At 38.3% G+C, this 19488-nt stretch overlaps 1 protein-coding gene across 5 annotated transcripts in view; it reads left to right on the forward strand.

The window, feature by feature from the left end:
- Wdr17 (WD repeat domain 17) overlaps positions 1-19488 on the forward strand; it is a 139142-nt gene that overhangs the window by 2995 nt on the left and 116659 nt on the right. For 4 of the 5 annotated variants that reach the window (XM_045155904.1, XM_045155912.1, XM_045155927.1 and 1 more), the window contains exon 2: positions 18612-18734. The exons of the other annotated variant lie outside the window; for it this stretch is intronic. In XM_045155904.1, coding sequence (XP_045011839.1) covers positions 18669-18734 — 66 coding nt within the window. In that variant the 5' untranslated portion in view covers positions 18612-18668. The remainder of the gene's footprint in view (positions 1-18611; positions 18735-19488) is intronic. 5 annotated transcript variants of the gene reach the window in all.

The raw sequence follows: 19488 nt of genomic DNA on the forward strand, positions 1-19488 counted from the left end.
CCCAGCCAGGTCGATTTGTACCAGACATTTTGCAACACAAGCCTCCATAAACCATTTCCAACTTGGTCAGAAGAGGAATAATTATCTTTGGTCTCAGGACTACTAACCTTCTGTATCAAGGCTGTGATTGATCCAAAGCATAAATTTTAGTGCTTGTGATTTGTTCAAATGTATGGATGCCTGTTATTGGTCCAAACACCTGTCTTAGTATATAAGGAAGCTGCTCAGGCTCATTCAGTATCTGCTGGAAATATTCTCTTATACTACCTCTTCTTCTGTGACATCAGGTCTAATAAAGACTTCATTCAAGTGACATCGTGTGCTTGTGTCACTTCTGCATCTGGCTATAAGTGGGGCCTGGAGATTCAAACCAGTGTTCTTAGGCTTCACAGGCATTTGCCTTAACTGCTAAGCCTTCCCTCCAGCCCTCTACCCCATTTTAATTAGATCCACTTCTCTCACCCTGCACAGAAGTCAACACTAAATAGATTAAAGACCTCAATATATGACCTGAAACTATAAAACAACTAGAAGAAAAAACATGGAGTATACTCCATGATATAGGCATAGGGAAAGACTTCCTGAATAAGATACCAGTAACACTGGAAATTAGATCAATACCAAACCACTGGGACCTCAGGAAACTAAAAAGCTGCTGTACAGACAAGCAACATAATGGGAGAAAATCTTCACCAAGTATACCTCTAGCAAAGCCTTAATATCTAAAATTTACAAAGAACTCAAAAAACAAAGCAATAAATATAAAACATTATATTTTAATAGTAGCTCTATGGCCATAATGTCTCAGTTGTATAATTAATTAAATAAATTCATTTAAAGAGAATTATATATTGGCTAAAATAAAATTTTGACAAATTATCTAGATTAGCAAACTACTTGAAATGTATGGGTTCTGTACTATCCTATATAGCCCTTTACTTGAGATCTTTTACTTACTTGGGGGCTTTGCTAACATTGGATGCATACATTGAAGAACTTCCTGAAATAGCATAGGTTATTTTAATTTTTGATATTCAGGGCTCCATTTAAGTTCTTTTCTAGTTTTTCCCAGTTGACTTAGATATAATACTTAACACACCATTTGCCCAGAATGTAAAAGTGACATTATTCCAAATGGGAATCATGATGATCACAAACAGTTCAGCACAATGGCTCATTTTGCTTTGAAAACCCAATTTACAAGCTCGATTCCTTTGAAGAGAAACAGGGCCCTTCTACTTTATAGAGTAAATTATATTATAGTTGCCTTAGTGTTCTTTAATTGAGAATGATCCAACTGATCAAAACAAGGTTCTATTTTAGTTTAAACCCTATTAAAGAAATAATCCTAGATCGTTATTTTTGTTTGTTTGTTTGCTTGCTTGTAGTGTGATGTGGTATGTGTGTGTGATGTGTGTGCTCTTATTGGTGCTCTATGCCTTCGCCTGAAGCAGGGTTCCCTCTCCTGCTGTGGCCAGAACAGAATATAAGGTGTCCTACTCCATTGTTCTTCCACCCATTCTTGTTTGAGCTGGAGTATTACTTGAAGATTTTTTTGAGCTTTAGTGATTTCTTGGTCACTGTTCTACTATGGAACTGGGATTACTGATGTAGCCACACACAGCTATTTAACAGTGGGTTCTGGAGATTTGAATTCAGGCAGCCTAGGGCCCCTTCCGTCCTTTATGCTTTTGAAGGCTAAAATATAGGAAGGACTGAAAAATAAGGATATTTAGATGGATGGTTAAGATAGCTGAATTTGCATTTAAACCTCTCTAAAGCAGTATCTTGTTTTTTCTGATTGATACACAATACTTGGGTCTGATCTGTAATTGCTGGGGTTTGCTGAAAAAATTGGGATTTATAGTGGTACAAGTGGTCACTTTGAAAGCCCAAACTAAAACTACCATGATAACCTTATTCTTTCCTACTCCCCACCTAATCCAGGATTTTTAATGTAGGTTAATACTGTACTGGTGGCCTACTTTATCATCTAAGCTTTTAAGAACATATGACAACTACTGAGAAGGCTCATACAAAATGCAGTGACATGCAAGCAAAAAGTAAATTATGAATGAATGAAAGTTAAATTCATATTTGCTCTCAGAAGATACCAAATGTAGTTTGGTGATAAATTCTGGCACTACTGTTCAACTAGGTCATACCTTATGTACAGGTAAATCATCTGGGATGATGTTAACATACTCTACCATAACACTCTGATTCCATTAGGTTTAAGGATCTGACTCAATATCTGCACTTGTAGTAAGTCTCTAAGTTAATTATATTGCAAATCACCTGAGAAAAACACATGTTGAAATTAACTGATTTAGAGATTTATAAAATTCTAATTATGCTTAATAAAATATGACTATACATATCATAATACAAATGGTGCTAATAAACATTATGGATATTTCAAACAAGAAGATTTCACCTTTGTGACATAATAACTGATTAAAAAATAAAACATTCAAAAAAAAATCTAAGTTTCTGTGTTTTACAAATATTTCCCAATACCAAAACAAGTATCTCAGGCCTCTGGAGTTACTTTGTAGTGGCAAAAGACTCTGTGTACCCATTTTCATTTCCATTATAATTATTTCTATCTGTGTGTCTGTCTTCTGATCACAAATAAATGAATAAATATTTTGAAAAATAAAACAAAACACTGACTTTCAATGAGAATCATTTATGTTTATTTTTTCATAGTGAAGGAAATGCATTAATATTACAATTTTGTGGTTTTGGTGACTGAACTTAGAGCCTCATACATGCTATGCAATCACTTTTGTGCTGAGCTACATTAGCAGGTATTTTTACACTTATTTTGAGCCTGAATCTCAGCAATTGCCCAAGTTGGCTTTGAACTCACTCTATATCCCAGGCAGTTCTTAAACTTAAGATCTTGCCTTGCCAACAAAGTAGCTGGGAGCACAGACCTGCAAACCCTGACCTGTATATATCTCTAAATTCTTAAATTATTTATTTACTTAAGAGAGAGATAGAGAGAATGGGTATGCTACAGTTACTGCAAACAAACTCCAGGTGCATGTGCCACCTTGTACATGTGAGTACTAGGGAATTGAACCTGGATCCTTAGGCTTTGTAGGCAAGTGCTTTAACCACTAAGCAATCTCTCCAGGCCTCTAAATTTTCAAGTTACTACAATAGTGATAATTGATGCCAGTATGACTGTTTTCTATTTGAATTCTCAGAAGATTTTAAACAAATTAACTACCCTCTGAATTGGCTTTAATATATCCATGTATGTATTTTGAATATGTATATATATATGTATATGTGTGTGTGTGTGTATATATGTATATGTGTATATATATATATGTATGTATGTATGTGTATATATATACACACACACATACATACATACAAGTACACACACACACACACACACACACACACACACACACACACATACACATATATAGTCTGAAACCAACTCTACTCACTTAATTTTATTTCATTGGTGGATATTCATTGTATATGGTACCTGGTTACATAAGGACATTTCTATACAGGTTCATATGTACTTTGATGATATTCCTCCACATATCCCTTCCTTCCCCTCCATGTCCTTTGTTCACCCAGAAACTTGTTTCTATTTCCATAACATATCTATCTTTCTGTCTGTTCATCCATCTACCCATGATTTTATGCATCTATATAAAATCTAGGAACCACAAATGAGGGAAAACTTGTGAGATTTGTCTCTATGAGACTGAATTAATTTGCTCAATATGATTATCTCCATTTTTCTCCATCTTATTTGTTTTCTTTTTTCGAGTAGGGTCTCACACTAGCCCAGGCTTATCTGGCACTTACTCTGTAGACCTAAATTGACCTTAAACTCACAGTAATCCTCCTCTGCCTGAGAGCTAGGGTTAAAAGCATGTGCCACCATGCCTGGCTACATCCATTTTTTGCAAACAACAAAACTTCATATTCCTTTATGGATGAAAAATTCTATTGTGTATACATACCATTCCCTTATTCATTAATTTATTTTTATTTCTCATCAGAGAGAGAGAGCAAGAGATAGAGAAAAAGAGAGAGAGATAATTGGCATACCAGGGCCTCCAGCCTTTGAAATCAAATTCTAGATGTGTGCACAATCTTGTGTGCTTGTGTGACCTTGTGTACTTGTGTCACTGTGTGTCTGGTTTATGTGGGACCTAGGGAGTCAAATGTGACTCCTTAAGCTTCTTAGGTAAGCACCTTAACCCCTAAACCATCTCTCCAACCCAACCATTCATTTTTTGATGGACATCTAGGTTAGTTTTATAGTTTAACTATTATGAATAGCAGTATAATAATCTTGATGCTCATTATTTCTGTGCTATATTACTTGGAGTTCTTTGGGTAATCAACTGTTTTAGGCAGGGTTCTCTAGAGGAACAGAACCAATATAATGAATTGTATTAAAGGAAATTTATTGGATTATCTTATGGAAGTCTAGCAATAGCAGGTTGCAGGCCTGACAGTCAAGGAACCTGGTAGCTGCTTAGTCCATGAGGCTGGATGCCTCAGCCTTCCCAATCCATCACTGAAGGCCTAGAGGCATCCTGGAGAAATGCTGCTTTTCAGTCCACATGGGAAAGCAGCAAGCAGCACTGGCAGCCAGATAGGAGGAGGGGATCCTTCCTTCCCTTCTTTACATAAAGCCTCCACCCCAGAGGGGCTACCCTCTCTAGGGGAAGGATTCATCCTTTAGTTAATCCTTCATGGAAGCAAGTCAGAGACCCACTTATGAGGAAATGTCTGTGAACTCCTTATTAGATCAAGTTGTCACAAACTTAACCATTATAAGTCTACCCCTTGTCACCTTGACACCAAACTCTATCTCTTTACATCATATTTAATTTCCAAATGAAGATAGTAACAAGGTCATAATTCTGCCTAACATGATATAACTGTCCCTCATACAACTGGAAATACTCAATCTTCACCCCCATACAAAGCAAGGTTCCTTGAGGAATGCTTAGTCACTAATATAATAAGTCAAATATAAATTCAACAGTAATGAACTAGTGATATGATAGTAATAAGTATTAATTATCTAATAAATAGAGGAAGAACAAAAGCATCTTAATATTGGTGTAGATATGAACAAATACTCTTAACAAGATAAGACAGAAACATAGCAATTGAAGTCCTCATTTTTTGTACCTAATCACATGGTCTTAGCTGGTATTTGTAACTGCCTTCTTCTACTACCCATTCTGTATTTCCTCCACCGTCAGCAAGAACTTCAGCAGGTCTTGGTTCTTTACCTGGAGGGGTGACCCATACCTTCATTCCTGAAGGATCTGGGCCATTTATCATACTGCCTTTATTGTGTTGTTTCAGTTGTTCATTGACTTTGGTAACATAGCATGGTAATGTCAAGAGATGCCCTAAAGGATCTCCTGTACTCCAGACACACTCTTCCTTATGTCTGTTGTAGAGGAGCAGTCCAATTTCCCCCTGGTAATATGGATCAATCACCCCTACCAACAATGTAACTCCTTTCTCAGCCTGTTCACTCAAGGGCATCAGGAGCCCAAAGTTGCTAGGGGGAAGTCTTAGCTTGTAATTAAATGGAATATTCTTTGTGCCTCTTGGCAAAAGCACTCTCCCTTCTGGAACCAAGACCTCTAGGCCAGCAGAACATAATATTGTGGGAACAGGAAGCAAAAATTTGGCTCATGGGTCACCATTGTGTACCATTCCCATTTCCACCCCTTGATTCTGGGACCTGTGAATCTGGGCTATAGGAGAAATAGCACCATATATAGGATGCTGATTCAGAGCATATACAGCCTGCTGGAGGACACTCCCCCAGCCCTCCAACCTGTTGCCACCTAGTTGGCACAGTAGCTGTTTCTTTAAAAGGCCATTCCACCATTCTATTAAGTTATGGTGGTGGGGCACATGGTAAGACCAGTGAATTCCATAATTATTGTTGCAGTCCGGTTCGCATTGCTGGTAGAAATCACCCAACAAAGAGCAGCTTCTGGGAAAAAGAGGTCTATTTGACTTACAGGCTCGAGGGGAAGCTCCACGATGGTAGGGGAAAACGATGGCATGAGCAGAGGGTGGACATCACCCCCTGGCCAACAGAAGATGGACCACAGCAACAGGAGGGTGTGCCAAACACTGGCATGGGGAAACTGGCTATAAAGCCCATAAGCCCGCCCCCAACAATACACTCCCTCCAGGAGGCATTAATTCCCAAATATCCATCAGCTGGGAACCTAGCATTCAGAACACCTAAGTTTATGGGGGACACCTGAATCAAACCACCACAATTATGAACTACTACCATACTTCCTTGGTTATGAAGTGAATTTCTTGGTCAGAAGCAATGCTGTATGCAATACCATGATGGTAGATAAGCCATTCTGTAAGCCCACTGATGGTAGTTTTGGCAGAAACATTGCATGCAGGAAAAGCAAATGAATACCCAGACTAAGCGTCTATTCCAGTAAGGACAAAATGATGCCCTTTCCATGATGGAAGAGGCCCAATATAGTCCACTTGCCACCAAGTTGCTGGATGGTCACCCCAAGGAATGCTATCATATCAGGGGCTCAGAGTTGGTTTTTGCTGCTGGCACATTTGGTGGTCAGCAACAGCCATTGCCAGGTTAGCCTTAGTTAGTGTAAGTCCATGTTGTTGGGCCCATGCACAGCCTGCATCTTTGTCACCATGGCCACTTTGTTCATAGGCCCATTGGGCAATGACAGGGAAGGTGGAGGAAAGAAGTTGACCACTATTACCAAATGGTTCAGCTTATCTACTTGATTATTAAAGTCATCCTCTGATGAGGTCACCTTCTGATGAGCATTAACACATGGAACACAAGAATCTTTATATTCTTTGACCATTAAGATAGCTCTATCCACATACACCTTCCCCAAGTGTCCTTCTCACCAATTTTCCAATTATGCTCCTTCCAAGTCTCAGATCATTCAGCCAAACCATTGCTCATACCCCATGAATCAGTGTATAACCACATACCTGGCCATTTTTCCTTCCAAGCAAAATGCATATCCATGTACACTGCCTGAAGTTCTGCCCATTGGGAAGATTTCCCTTCACTTCAATCTTTCAGAGTTGTCCCAGAAAGGGGCTGAAATGCTGCAGCTGTCCACTTCTGGGAGGTGCCTGTATAATGTGCTCAACTGTCTGTAAACCATGCCCTAGTCTTCTCCTCTTCAGTCAGTTTATCATAGGGCACACCCCATGAAGCCATAGGTGCATGCTTGGGGACAGAAGGCAGTGTAACAGGAGTAGCAAGCATAGACATTTGGGAAAGTTCCTCATGTAACATACTTGTACCTTCAGGGCTTGCTTGAGCCCAATCACGGATATACTACTTCCACTTGATGATGGACTGCTGCTGTGCACAGTCCAACTTTATGGCCTAGTGGGTCAGGTAACACCCAGCTCACTATGGGAAACTCAGGTCTCATAGTACTTGATAGCCCATTGTCAAGCATTGAGTTTCTACTAAGGCCCAATAGCAGGCCAAGAGCTGTCTCTTAAAGGGAGAATAATTGTCTGCAGATGATAGCAGGGTCTTGCTCCAGAATTCCAAGGGCCTCCACTGTGATTCACCTATGGGGTCCTGCGAAAGGCTCCAAATGGCATCCCTATGTGCCACTGACAGAGATGTGGTGGGATCCACCATCCCTGCATCCTTCAAGTCCCTTTTAGTGACATGAATTTCTGCGGTTCCTCCAGGGAAGCAATACTGTTTTTGGTTAACTATTTTCCCTGGTGGAGGGAGCTCCAGTGACTTCCATTTGGCCTTTCCAACCATAATATCCCTCACTCCACAAGTCAGAGAACCAATGTGGTGTGCTGCCAACTCCTAAGCATATTTTTCCCAACTATGCATTCTGGAACTGGGGAAATAACCACAGGATGAGTTCAGGGACCCACTGGATCCACTGTCAGTCTAACATTTGCCAAAACTCCATTGACCACTTGACCTCTGTAAGCACCTACTTTAACTGGAGGGCCACACTGCTTTTTGGGGTCTCCTGGAATCAGTGTCAACTTGGAGCCAGTGTCCAGTGCACCCTGAAATGTCTGATAATTTCCTTTTCCACAGTGTACAATTACCCTAGCAAAAAGCCAAAGGTCCCTCTAAGGAAGAGTAGGACTAAGCTTAATATTGAAACTTTGGGGGAATGTGGTAGAGTCCTTCTTCAAGGAGACCTGGCCACACCTTCAATCAAGGGGCTCAGGATCTGTAAACTGGCTCAAGTCTGAAAACTGGTTAAGAGGCCTTGACTCTTTGTTCCTTTGCTCTTATACAGATCAAGATAGAACTTAGAAGGCTTTTAATCCATTTCAATTCTGGGAACACCATGATTAATCAGCCAGTACCAAAGGTCTACACGAGTCATACTGTTAGAAGCATTGTTTTGCCTATGCTGTCTGTTACAGTAAACATGCTCACATTGCCTTTGGCAATTCTGTACTGCTACTTGGCCCTTGTTACTCCAAGATCCAGTTAGACCCATTTCATCTAACTCACCTAATGCAGCAAGTGCAGCTCCCATGGTAATGTCTTCATTGGGGGCCTTTAAGTATGCTGCTGCTCCCTCACAAATGTGTTTCTTATAGTTTTAGTGAAGGGCACATCTTCTGGATGCTCCCATGGTTGGGGCAAGGATGAGTTTACATGGCACATCCACTCCAGCATTCTAAGTTCTTTGAGCCTTCATCAACATTAAACCAAGGTATATCAGGCAGCTCGAGCTCATTCACAGCAGGCCATCTTTGGATCCATTCTTCAGCCAACCAATCAAATACTTCTTGATACCTCTTCCAACTGCATGAGCTGCATTGTTAAATCTAAAATCTCTGCTCAGTGAGCCCATTTCAGTAAATTCAGCCTGATCTAATATTGTATTCCTTCTGCTGTCATCCCACACCCTTAAAATCCATTCCCACACATATTCCCTATGTTTCTGTCTGTACAAGTTAGAAAGCTCTTGAAGTTCTTTAGGGGTATACCTCACCTCCTCGAGTCATGCTTTCTATCTCACATTTAGGAGCATGCCTACCCTTCCACCTTTTTATAGGCCTAGAGGCAAAGATGGGTGGGCACTGAGAAGTATCAGCACCTCCTTCAGGGAGAGTCATTGCTGGTTCCTCAGACAAAGAAAGTAATACCCTCAGGCAAGAGTGGAGAGGGCAATATTTCAGGGGGTGGGGGTGGGGATGCAACTGTCCCTACGGGAGGGGGGGCCACATTCTTATGCAAAACAACTTCTTCAGAATCTGACAGCTCAATGTTCCCAGATTCTCCAGGGTCTTCCCACCCATCCCCATCCCAAGTAATAGGGTCCCACTCTTCCAATCAGTGCTCTCATTTTAACTTCTGATAGCCTGTGAGCCTGGGAATTGAGCTTACATTGCAAGTTCGCCAATCTTAAAATAAGAGCTTCAGTTTGGTTTTCGGAAATTTGAGCCCTATTCTGGCTAGAGAGGAGACTCTCTTCCAAGGCACCCTTAGAACCCTTCAGATCATATATGCGGGTCTTAAGCTTAGAAATTTCCTTTCGGAGCTTCTGCTTTTCTCTCAATAGTTTATCCAGAGATGCTAGAAGTAACCATCCAGCATCATCATTTGTCTTACTTTTCCACAAATACTCAAAAGTTCTAGATACAGTCACTAAATTCCCTACTCTTCACAAGATATGACCCAAGATCACCAAATGGAGTTCTTTAAACAGTTCACACCCTGGATTATTAGTGACCTCCTTATTACCAGTAAAATTGCTGTCCTTATTACCAGTAGAACCTTTAGTGGCACTGAGGTTGGAGAACCATTTCCAGAGAGGACCACTATGGAAATCCATCCTTACAATTCTGTTTCTCTAGAACCACTCCTGGTACCACAATTTGTATTAGGGTTCTCTCTAGGAACAGAACTGATAGAAAGAATGAATTGTATTAAAAGGGAATTTATTGGATTATTTTATGGCAGTCCAACAATAGCAGGTGGCAGGCCTGAGAGTCAAGGAACCTGGTAGCTGCTCAGTACACGAGGCTGGATGCCTCAGCCGTCCTAATTCAGCACTGAAGTCCTAGAGGCATCCTGGAGAAATGCTGTTCTCCAGTCCACATTGGAAAGCAGCAAGCAACCCTGGCAGGCAGATAGGAGGAGGGGATCCTTTCCTTCATAGAGCTTCTTTAGATAAAGCCACACCCTCCCCAAGATAGGCTACCCACTCTGGCAGAAGGGCTTGCCCCGGGAGGGGGGGGAGGGGGAGGATTTGTCCCTTAGTTAATCCTTCCTGGAAGCAATCTCAGAGACCCACTTATGAGGAATGTCTGTGGATTCTTAAACAGATCAAGTTGGCACAAACTTAACTAGCACATCAACCAAGCATTTTGATCTACTTAATTAATATCTTCATCAATCTTAAGAAGCATTTTTACTACATGGTTTTTGGTTTGCTTCTATTATTTTACTTTTTATCTCTAAAATGTTTATTTCATGTATTTACTTTGAGCTTTCAGCTCCTATCATTTCCTAATAATTTTATAAGTTAAAACATTATATTCTTAACCATGGTTATGATTTATTGATTTTTTTAAATTTTACTTCTGCCCTTTATTACCTTATTTGTTTATTTATTTACAGATTGTAGTCTTTTATTCCCTCTCCCCTGTTCCCAGTTCCCTGGGATCTTCCTCAGTGGGGTTGTGCAATTCACTGTGAGAACATGAAGGCCTCAGTTATTCCTAATGGGATGATGGGGGGACTCTGCCTCAGGGTATTCCCACCCATTCTGTGGTTTTTACAATTTCCCTCCCTCCCCACTTCTGCAGTGTTCTCTGAGCCATGGCAGACCCATTGGCAGTCTGATTTAGCATTGAGGTCTTTGTAGCCTCTGGATTTCTGCTTTGATTGATTTTGCTTGTTCACTGCATCTGTCACCATCGTCCTGGAGCTGGTTGTCAGGCTAGCAGTAAGAGCAGTGTTCATAGTACCACTTCCACTGTACGTTCTGGGTCCCGGTAGATATGGACGATGTGGCAAGTCTCATGGTGGGCAGTTGGCTATCTTCTTGTCTTACCAATGGATCTCAACTCACCACTGTCTTTTTCTGCCATCTGTATAAACAGATCCAACCAAGAGTGAGAGCATCTTGGGCTAAAGGGGGGTATACAAAGTTATTTGAGAGCATTTTGGTACACAAGCTCACTGTGCATCTCTAGAGAACAGTGGGGGCTTCTCTCTGATGTCCATTACTGAAGTATAGTATCCTAACTATGGGAATCTTACTTGGTTTACAGTACCAGGTATGAGTTTTCTCCCACTGAGCAGGCCTCACATCCAATCAGAAAATTGTTACTCACAGAGGCTGTGTGTCACTATTGTACAAGTATGTACTTCTGTCTGGCTGGAGGATTTTATAGTCTACAGGGTCACCTACTTACTCATTCTCTTGATGACATTTTTCTTTCAACAGCTCCTCTAGTAGGTCTTGATGTAACCCAGGCTGACCTGGAATTCAGTATGTACTCTCAGGATGGCCCTAAACTCATGTTTAACCTCCTATATTGCCATCCTGACTGCTGGGATTTAAGGTGAGCACCACCATACCTGGCTCTTTATTGAAGGCATTGTTTTATTCTTCTGTTTCATTTCATTTTCTTCAGAATCATTATTTTAGTTGTGTCACTGTGCAACTCTTTTACCTTAGCTTGTCTTCCCTATACTTTACTTTTCCTTAATGTTTCATTAGTTTATCCCTCTACCTATTTTCTACCAACCTCTTATTATGTCACTCTGTCCCCCCAAAAGTATTTAATATAGTGTTAGGATAATAGCTATAACCCAAAATATCAGGTGCTAGCATCACCATGTTTAAGATGTATCATGCTTGCCATCATGTATAACATAAAAGATCTAATTCTTGACATGATATAGACAATTTGACATTTTATCTCTGATTACCTGTCTTTTTTCATAATTTACTATTTCTTCTCATATACAATTACATGTTAGACCCAGAAGAATTTTTTTTAGCTGAAAGTTTAAACCTTACCTTTTTATTTTTGTATACCCTTTTGACCACCTAAAGTAGGTTAGGACTTTTTGTTTTCATTTTCTGTTTGTTTCTTTAAGCCCTTGCTGATTCTCCATTGTAATGGCTATTCTGTGTTGTTTTATGAATGTATTTGTATCACTAGAAATGAAGTCAAGTAGTCCTGACAGAAAAATGAGGAATGAAAAACATTTTTTATAAAGCTAATTGTTGCAATTGCCCTTTTGTTGCTAGACAAACATCCTAGCAGAAGCAGCATGTGGGAGGAAGGTTTATTTCAGGTTTATAGATTCCAGGATAGGTTTTAGCATGGCAGAAGCGGGCTCACCCTAGCATCCACAGCACAGATGGGGCGGGGGAGAGTGGCAACATCTACAAGCACAAACAGCAAAATCAAACTGGCTTTCTACACACCTTAGGGCTGAATTGAATATCTGTCCCCAGTGACACACCTCGTCCAGCAGGGCTATGTTAAGTATGAAACTTAATAAGAAATACCTGAGTCATTCTGGGAGTAGTGGTGCATGTCTTTAATCCCAGCACTCAAGAGGCAGAGGTAGGGGGATTGCTATGAGTTCAAGGCTACTCTAAGACTATATAGTGAATTCCAGGTCAGCCTGAGCTAGAGTGAGACCTCAAAAAAAAAAAAAATTAAAATAATACCTGAGTCAGTGGGGGACATATATTTGCATTCAAACCTTCACACTAGATGAATGAAAACAGTGTATCTGAGTATTGATAGAATCACATCATCTCTGTAATGTTCTGGCTTGTCTTGCATGAGTATACAATAGCTTTTCAGCAGCAGCATTACATCAATGTCTAAAATGAAGAGTGGGAAAATGGCACCACAGATTTCCACTTACATTACCTGAAGTTGGGCTAAACACCCATACAGAGGATACAAATTGTTCATGGGAGATGAAATCATTATTGCTTGCTTAGAGTTTGGAAATGGACAAAGAGCCTGATTTTTCTGTTTAGTTTGATTCCATCTATATCAAAGTCATTTGGGGCACAGTTAGAAACTGCTGGTCGAGAGTGATTTTTGACTAGACAACAAACACAGTGTCTGCCCCATGTTTAGGTTCTATATAAATTTCCTGAAGCGGGGCTTTTTTTTTTTTTTTTTTTTTTTTGTTTTTCGAGGTAGGGTCTCACTCTGGTCCAGGCTGACCTGGAATTAACTCTGTAGTCTCAGGGTGGCCTTGAACTCATGGCAATTCTCCTACCTCTGCCTCCCAAGTGCTGGGATTAAAGGCCTGCGCCACCACGCCCGGCCTTTGAAGCAAGGGCTTTTGCTCTTATGTATCTTTGTTTTTAAAAACTACCTCTACTGTCTAGATATAATGTGTACTTACTATTTACTAAACAGGATGAAATAAAATGTAGCAAATATATATGGAAACATATGATTTTTACTAAACCCCTTGTAATATTAATGAGGTAAATTCATAGATAAATACTAGAGTTAGCCAAAATAGTACAAAACCTGTTTGTTATATTACATAGAAACAATTTTATGAGTGTATGCTTAGAGTAAAGAACATGCTAGTAACATGTATTTGAAGACAAATGCTCTGGCATTTGACATTATGGACTGACTGCTTGTGCTTCCTCAGCTACTTTAGTTTTTCTTCCATATTTATTTGTGGGTTCAAAAGGGAGACATAGTTCTGCATATATTTTATGGAAACGTTGAAAAAAAAAAAAGAAAAGTTCTGTCCCTCTGTCCTTTGGTGAAAAGGTGTTACCTCTTCTATTTCTTCGTATAAGTTAGCAGAAAAAAAAAAAAATAACCTAACCATTGTGAGATAAAATTTTCTTCTGTCTTTTAAGGAAATTCCTCTCCTTTTATAAAATAAAAACGAATGATTTTCTCATGAAACACTGACACTACTAAAGGAAAAGTCGTTTGTGACAAGTAATAAATGATTACAAAATTTAAAACTCATTACCTATCATGTGAACCAAGCCAGCAAGCCCGGAAGTTGAAGAGTCAATTGACCCTTCCAGTGAGATTCAGCCTGAAGTTATGTATATTTAGGAATGTGTTTTCTCATTTTCTCTCTTATATAAGGTCATATTTTATTATTTTCAGTGCTATCAGGAGTTTTTTTTTTCAATGCTATACATAGAATATCATTAGTCAGTGTTTTCTGAATAGCTGCATGGGTGTATTTTAAAATGTTCCTCTCATTTCTGAGATTTTTGTCTTTATTAGTTATGTACATATTCAGTGTGTAAACGGCCATGTTGTTACCATTGTTAGCCTCCTCTCTGTCCTCCCCACTCTGAACGAACCCTCCTTGTTGGGGAATATAGGTCATGCATTGTGGGGTTAGCCATCAGTTATGGGGAAGAGGCAATGTCTCTGTGCATAATGTCCCAACTTGTGGCTCTAACAATCTTTCTGTCCCCCTCTTCCATGAATTTCTCTGAACCACGTTGGGTTCATTTTACGTCTACTTCAGTGATGAGGGCTTGGGAGCCTCTGTGTCTCTGGATATCTGGTTTGGTAGGAGTTGAGTGTTCTCTGTGTCTCTTTCACTGTTCTTCCTCAGCTGCTTTTTGAAGTCATGCAGTTTCAGATCCTATGTGAGGTTTTTCTGCCCATGGCAGAGAAAATATAAAATAATATTTGATTTAAAATATGAAAGTTATATTCTCCTTCATATTAACAAACTATGATTGGAAGTCCATGTTTTCAAGTATCCAGACTTCTTCCCTTTCATTGTTTTGGCATACTTGGATATTTCCCTTAAGCTTATGGTCTAAGATATTTTCTGGGGCTTCAGCAGATAGGAACACATTCTTGGTGGCAGAAACAGGGTGATCTGGAAATGATACATCTTTACAATTAGTGTGAAAGACATTCTTAGTGCAATTTAGTATAAACAAAATATATATTTGGTCTGGAGAGATGGCTTAGTGGTTAAGCACTTGCCTGTGAAGCCTTAGGACCCTGGTTCAAGGCTCGATTCCCCAGGACCCACATTAGCCAGATGAACAAGGGGGTGCATGCATCTGGAGTTCATTTGCAGTGGCTGGAGGCCCTGGTGCACCCATTCTCTCTTGCCTCATCTGCCTCTTTCTGTCTCTGTCTGTCACTCACAAATAAATAAATAAAAATAAACAAACAAAAGAAGTATGTATTTAACAACACACTTTTTTATATCTTTAAATTGGTTTCTACTTTTCAGAAGACATCTTGAATTTATTTACTCCAGTGTTTGAAGTAGCAAAAGAGGCTGTGAATTAATTTGAGACAGGGAAACGTACTGTTATCAAAAAACAAATACGCTTTTAAACAGCTTATTGTATGTATTCATAAAAAGTGAAATGTGTTTCTTTAAGTTTTGATAGAATGCATTATATTTTTTAGAAGAGCAGTGTATTTAGTATGTACTTAAAATAGATTTCCTTTGAAAACCAAATTTTATTAAATACTAGGTAGCTCAGAATTCCATTTTATCATATATAAATTAAAATCATTTATGGGGCCTCTACTACATGTGCCAGACATTTTAGATTTATTAAATTACCAAAATGAAAGCTTTTATTCTCAAAATTTATATTAGAATAGCTTAAAATTTTCTATATGCTATTTTGCTTAAATATTAAGGTTGCATGGATTCAGGTATGAATGACAATGGAATGGCTTTTTTAAGGTGCTGAGGAACAGATAACCAAACAGTATAGGTGCAACTACATGAAAGAAGATGGTTTCCAATCTGTCACATATTTCATATTTGGTTAGTTGAATAAGCAATGACCTATTTATTCTTACATGGTCACTTAGTTTGTTAGGAAATTTTAAATATAATATAAATAAATATAAATATAATATGCTATAAGATACATGAGCTCAAAGCTGATCAAGATGGTCTAAGAACTGTGGATATCACAACTGTGGATAGATAAGTAGATATAGCTCAATGAGGAAAGGCAAATAAACAGAAAAACAAAATTCCAGAGAATTAAGTCAGTATCTGGGTCTGAATATCATGTAAAATTGGACAGAAAATCTAAATGTAGAATCAAAACAGAAATGATGGAAAAGAAAGTAAGCAAAAATGCCACCCAAAGAAGTTGTGAGTTCAACTCTACCATTCTTACATTAAATGCAACAGATGTTATTTTCTGTCTGATAATCAATGTGCCTGGAGCAAAACCAAAAATATACTTAAAAAAATTGGTAAGATAATATTTGTAATATTTTTCTTTAATTTTTGTAAATATCTTAGTGTTGTTAAAAATGTATTCAGAGGGTTAGAGAGATGGCTTAGCAGTTAAGGTGTTCGTCTGCAAAGCCAAAGGACCCAAGTTTGATTCCCCAGGCTCCACATAAGCCAGATGTACAAGGGGGCACATGTGTCTGGAGTTCATTTGCAGTGGCTGGAGGCCCTAGCATGCCCATTCTCTCTCTCTCTCTCTCAAATAAATAAATTAAAATAAAATATTTTTAAAATGTATTAGGAAATAAGAAATAGCTATTATATGCCCATAAGCTTTTGATTTGTAACTTCATTGGGTTTATAACAGTATAATAAATACATATTTGGTGTCTGAAATGATTACAAATATATTTACCAATTCAAATTTGTGTTTCAACCCTTAAAATTTATTCTCAAGTTGGAGCTGAGGTGTTTCGCAGTGGTAGCATGCTTGTCTAACATGCAGAGGGCCCTGGGCTCAATCCATAGCAACACACACACACACACACACACACACAATTTTTACTATTCAATTTTACTTGAATACTTTATTTCCTTTCCAAGTAATATGTGTTTTTGTTGCTGTAAAGACACTAGGTGCCAAACTTTTAAAGTACTATGCATGACAATTTGCCTCACAGATATTCTACATCTTCTACCTAATGATGAGTACACATGATTGATTCTTTGTTTTGGTGGATTCACAATTTGTAATCATTATCTTCACAAATATAGGCTTTGAGACAGATGAATAATTGTGAGGTTTACAGGGTTTGTAAGCTGGGTCTTGAAAAATGAAAGAGCCCATTATTTACAGGGAAAGAGAATGAAAGAGAAAAATTTAAGGAAGAGCACTTAAAAGCTTCAGAGTATACATAATAGTGCATGTTTGGGAATCACAATAAGATCATAGTACTAGTAATTAAACTATTGCACTAGTCTGGAAGAGATGAGTTAAGGTTTCATTAAAAGGAGTGGCTTTAGGATGGTGAGGAGGGCTTTGTAAAGGTAGTTTTATAATACTTGCAGATTTAATATAATGGGGGGAAGTGACATCTTTGTGAAAATTAAAACATAAAACCTGGAATTTTTTGTATCAGGGCATTTTCTAGATTGTAACAGTAACCCCAGTAGGGAATTCAACAGAAAAAATGTTTGATGTGGTGGAAATTGAATCTTACCTTGAAAAATGAAGGGTTTTTACTTTTTTTAATGTTAATACTGAAATGACCAGACTGGAATCTGAGAGTTCCAAGTTCAGTGGGGAGCTTGAAATGAAACTTGGCATGGTAGAGTGCAGTCCCTGGCTAGTAGAGGAATTGGAACCAGGAAAGCAATGTCCAGGTAAGTGTAGTGGCGAATTAATGCTGGATACAGATGAAATTAGAATTAACAAAAAGACATGGCAAGACTTGGATGAAGAACTGCAAGACAAAATAGATAAGCAGTGGATAAATGAGACAATGAGCAAGGAACAAATCCAGAGGGTTGGAGAAGGCAGCAGATTCCAACCCGAGGAGATGGGAGGAAAAGGCTACTCGAGCTTCCTGTAGCAGCAAAAACCTATGCCCCAGACCTTCCACCTGCAATTTCAAGCAGATAATAATAAATAAAGAATCACAGCAAGCACCAGAATGTTCTCAACTACCTGATATTTCTACAAAGTGCATCTTTCTATACCAATACAACCTTAAGCATTTTGATGGGAAGGAGAAAACACTTAGTGTTTTGCAGTCTCTCAAAATTTCTTACATATCAGAGCTAGTAAATAATTCCTTACAGAAAGGAGTAAATTCAATTTACATGATTTTCATTCAATTGAACATACTAACACTATATTGAGTGATGAAGGATCTTTACAATTTTTGCAACAGACAATTAGCAGTGGCTACCTGTAGGATGATTTAACTCCTACTGAGCTGGAAGGAAACAAAGCACATGACTGTTCTAAAGCTTATATAAGTGCATTTATATGCACTATTCAAGAAGCTGAAGTAAGAATTGATCTGTTGCCTATTAAATTTCTGGATTATTTTAACTTGTTAAATTTTAGAAAAAAAAATGTTTATTTCCTGAAAATGTTAAGTGCTTTTTATTTCGAGTGAAAGTAGTTGAATTTTCTGGAACTATAGAGAATAATTATTTTTTTCTTACTGAATATAGGCTTTTATTTTCTGACTCAATATTCTTTTTATGGATATTTGTAGATAATTAAAACTGTTTCAGTTAAAATGATTGTATATTATTAGCTTCTTGTACTGAACAAAGGAGATTGTGGTAAAGATTGTTTGGTTGAAACACATTATTGTCACTTTAGGTGCTGGTTATTCTGGTGCTGAGCTTCCAATTGCCTTGATTAAAGTAGAAATGCTCTATGGCTTGGATGACTTACATTTCACATTGGTTTGAACAAGATGATTGGTATGAAGGACTACAACGAGTAAGATATATTTATAATTATGATTTTCTGTATTTTTTTTTCTACTTTTCTTGTCATAGAGCTTTCTGTTCTGTCATTGCTATTAAGGACTTTTTTGCATTACAAAATTTGGAGGGTAAAATATTTGGTAGATTTTAAAGCAGAAGTAAGAATATAATTTGTGACTACATATTGGCCAAAAGGATTTTTCCCCTCCACAACTTAATTGTAAATGATTTTTTTCCCCCTTTGGACAATGGAGATTAAACTATGGGCCTCAGGCATTCTAGGCATGTGCCCTAACACTGAGGTCCATATCCAGCCATTTTAAAAACTAAGTTGTTTTGACACAGTCTCATCAAATTACCCCTGATTGCTTTGAATTAACTTTGTGGTCTAGCCAGGCCTTGAACCTGTGATCCTCCTGCCTCAGATTTCCAAGTAGCTAGAATTATATGCCTGAGTCTCCAGGGCCAACTACATGAATTCTTAATAATGTTTTCAGATTGTCTTTAGGCTTGGAATGTAAACCAGCATGTTTTATGTTTATAAATATATGAAACTAGCAATAATGGTGATATAGTTCTGTATTATAAATAAAACATTTAAATAAAAGTTAGATTATGATGGTATTGTGGAGTATAATACTATTATGAGAGGGAAAGCAAAAAAAAAAAAACTTGTGAAGAGAGGTGCCATTTTATATCTGAAAGTTGTAGCTAATTAATTGTGCTAATTAATTAACTTTAAAAGGGAATTGCTTTGTTACCATGGC

Source organism: Jaculus jaculus, chromosome 1 (genome assembly GCF_020740685.1).
Source record: "Jaculus jaculus isolate mJacJac1 chromosome 1, mJacJac1.mat.Y.cur, whole genome shotgun sequence".
Taxonomy (NCBI): domain Eukaryota; kingdom Metazoa; phylum Chordata; class Mammalia; order Rodentia; family Dipodidae; genus Jaculus; species Jaculus jaculus.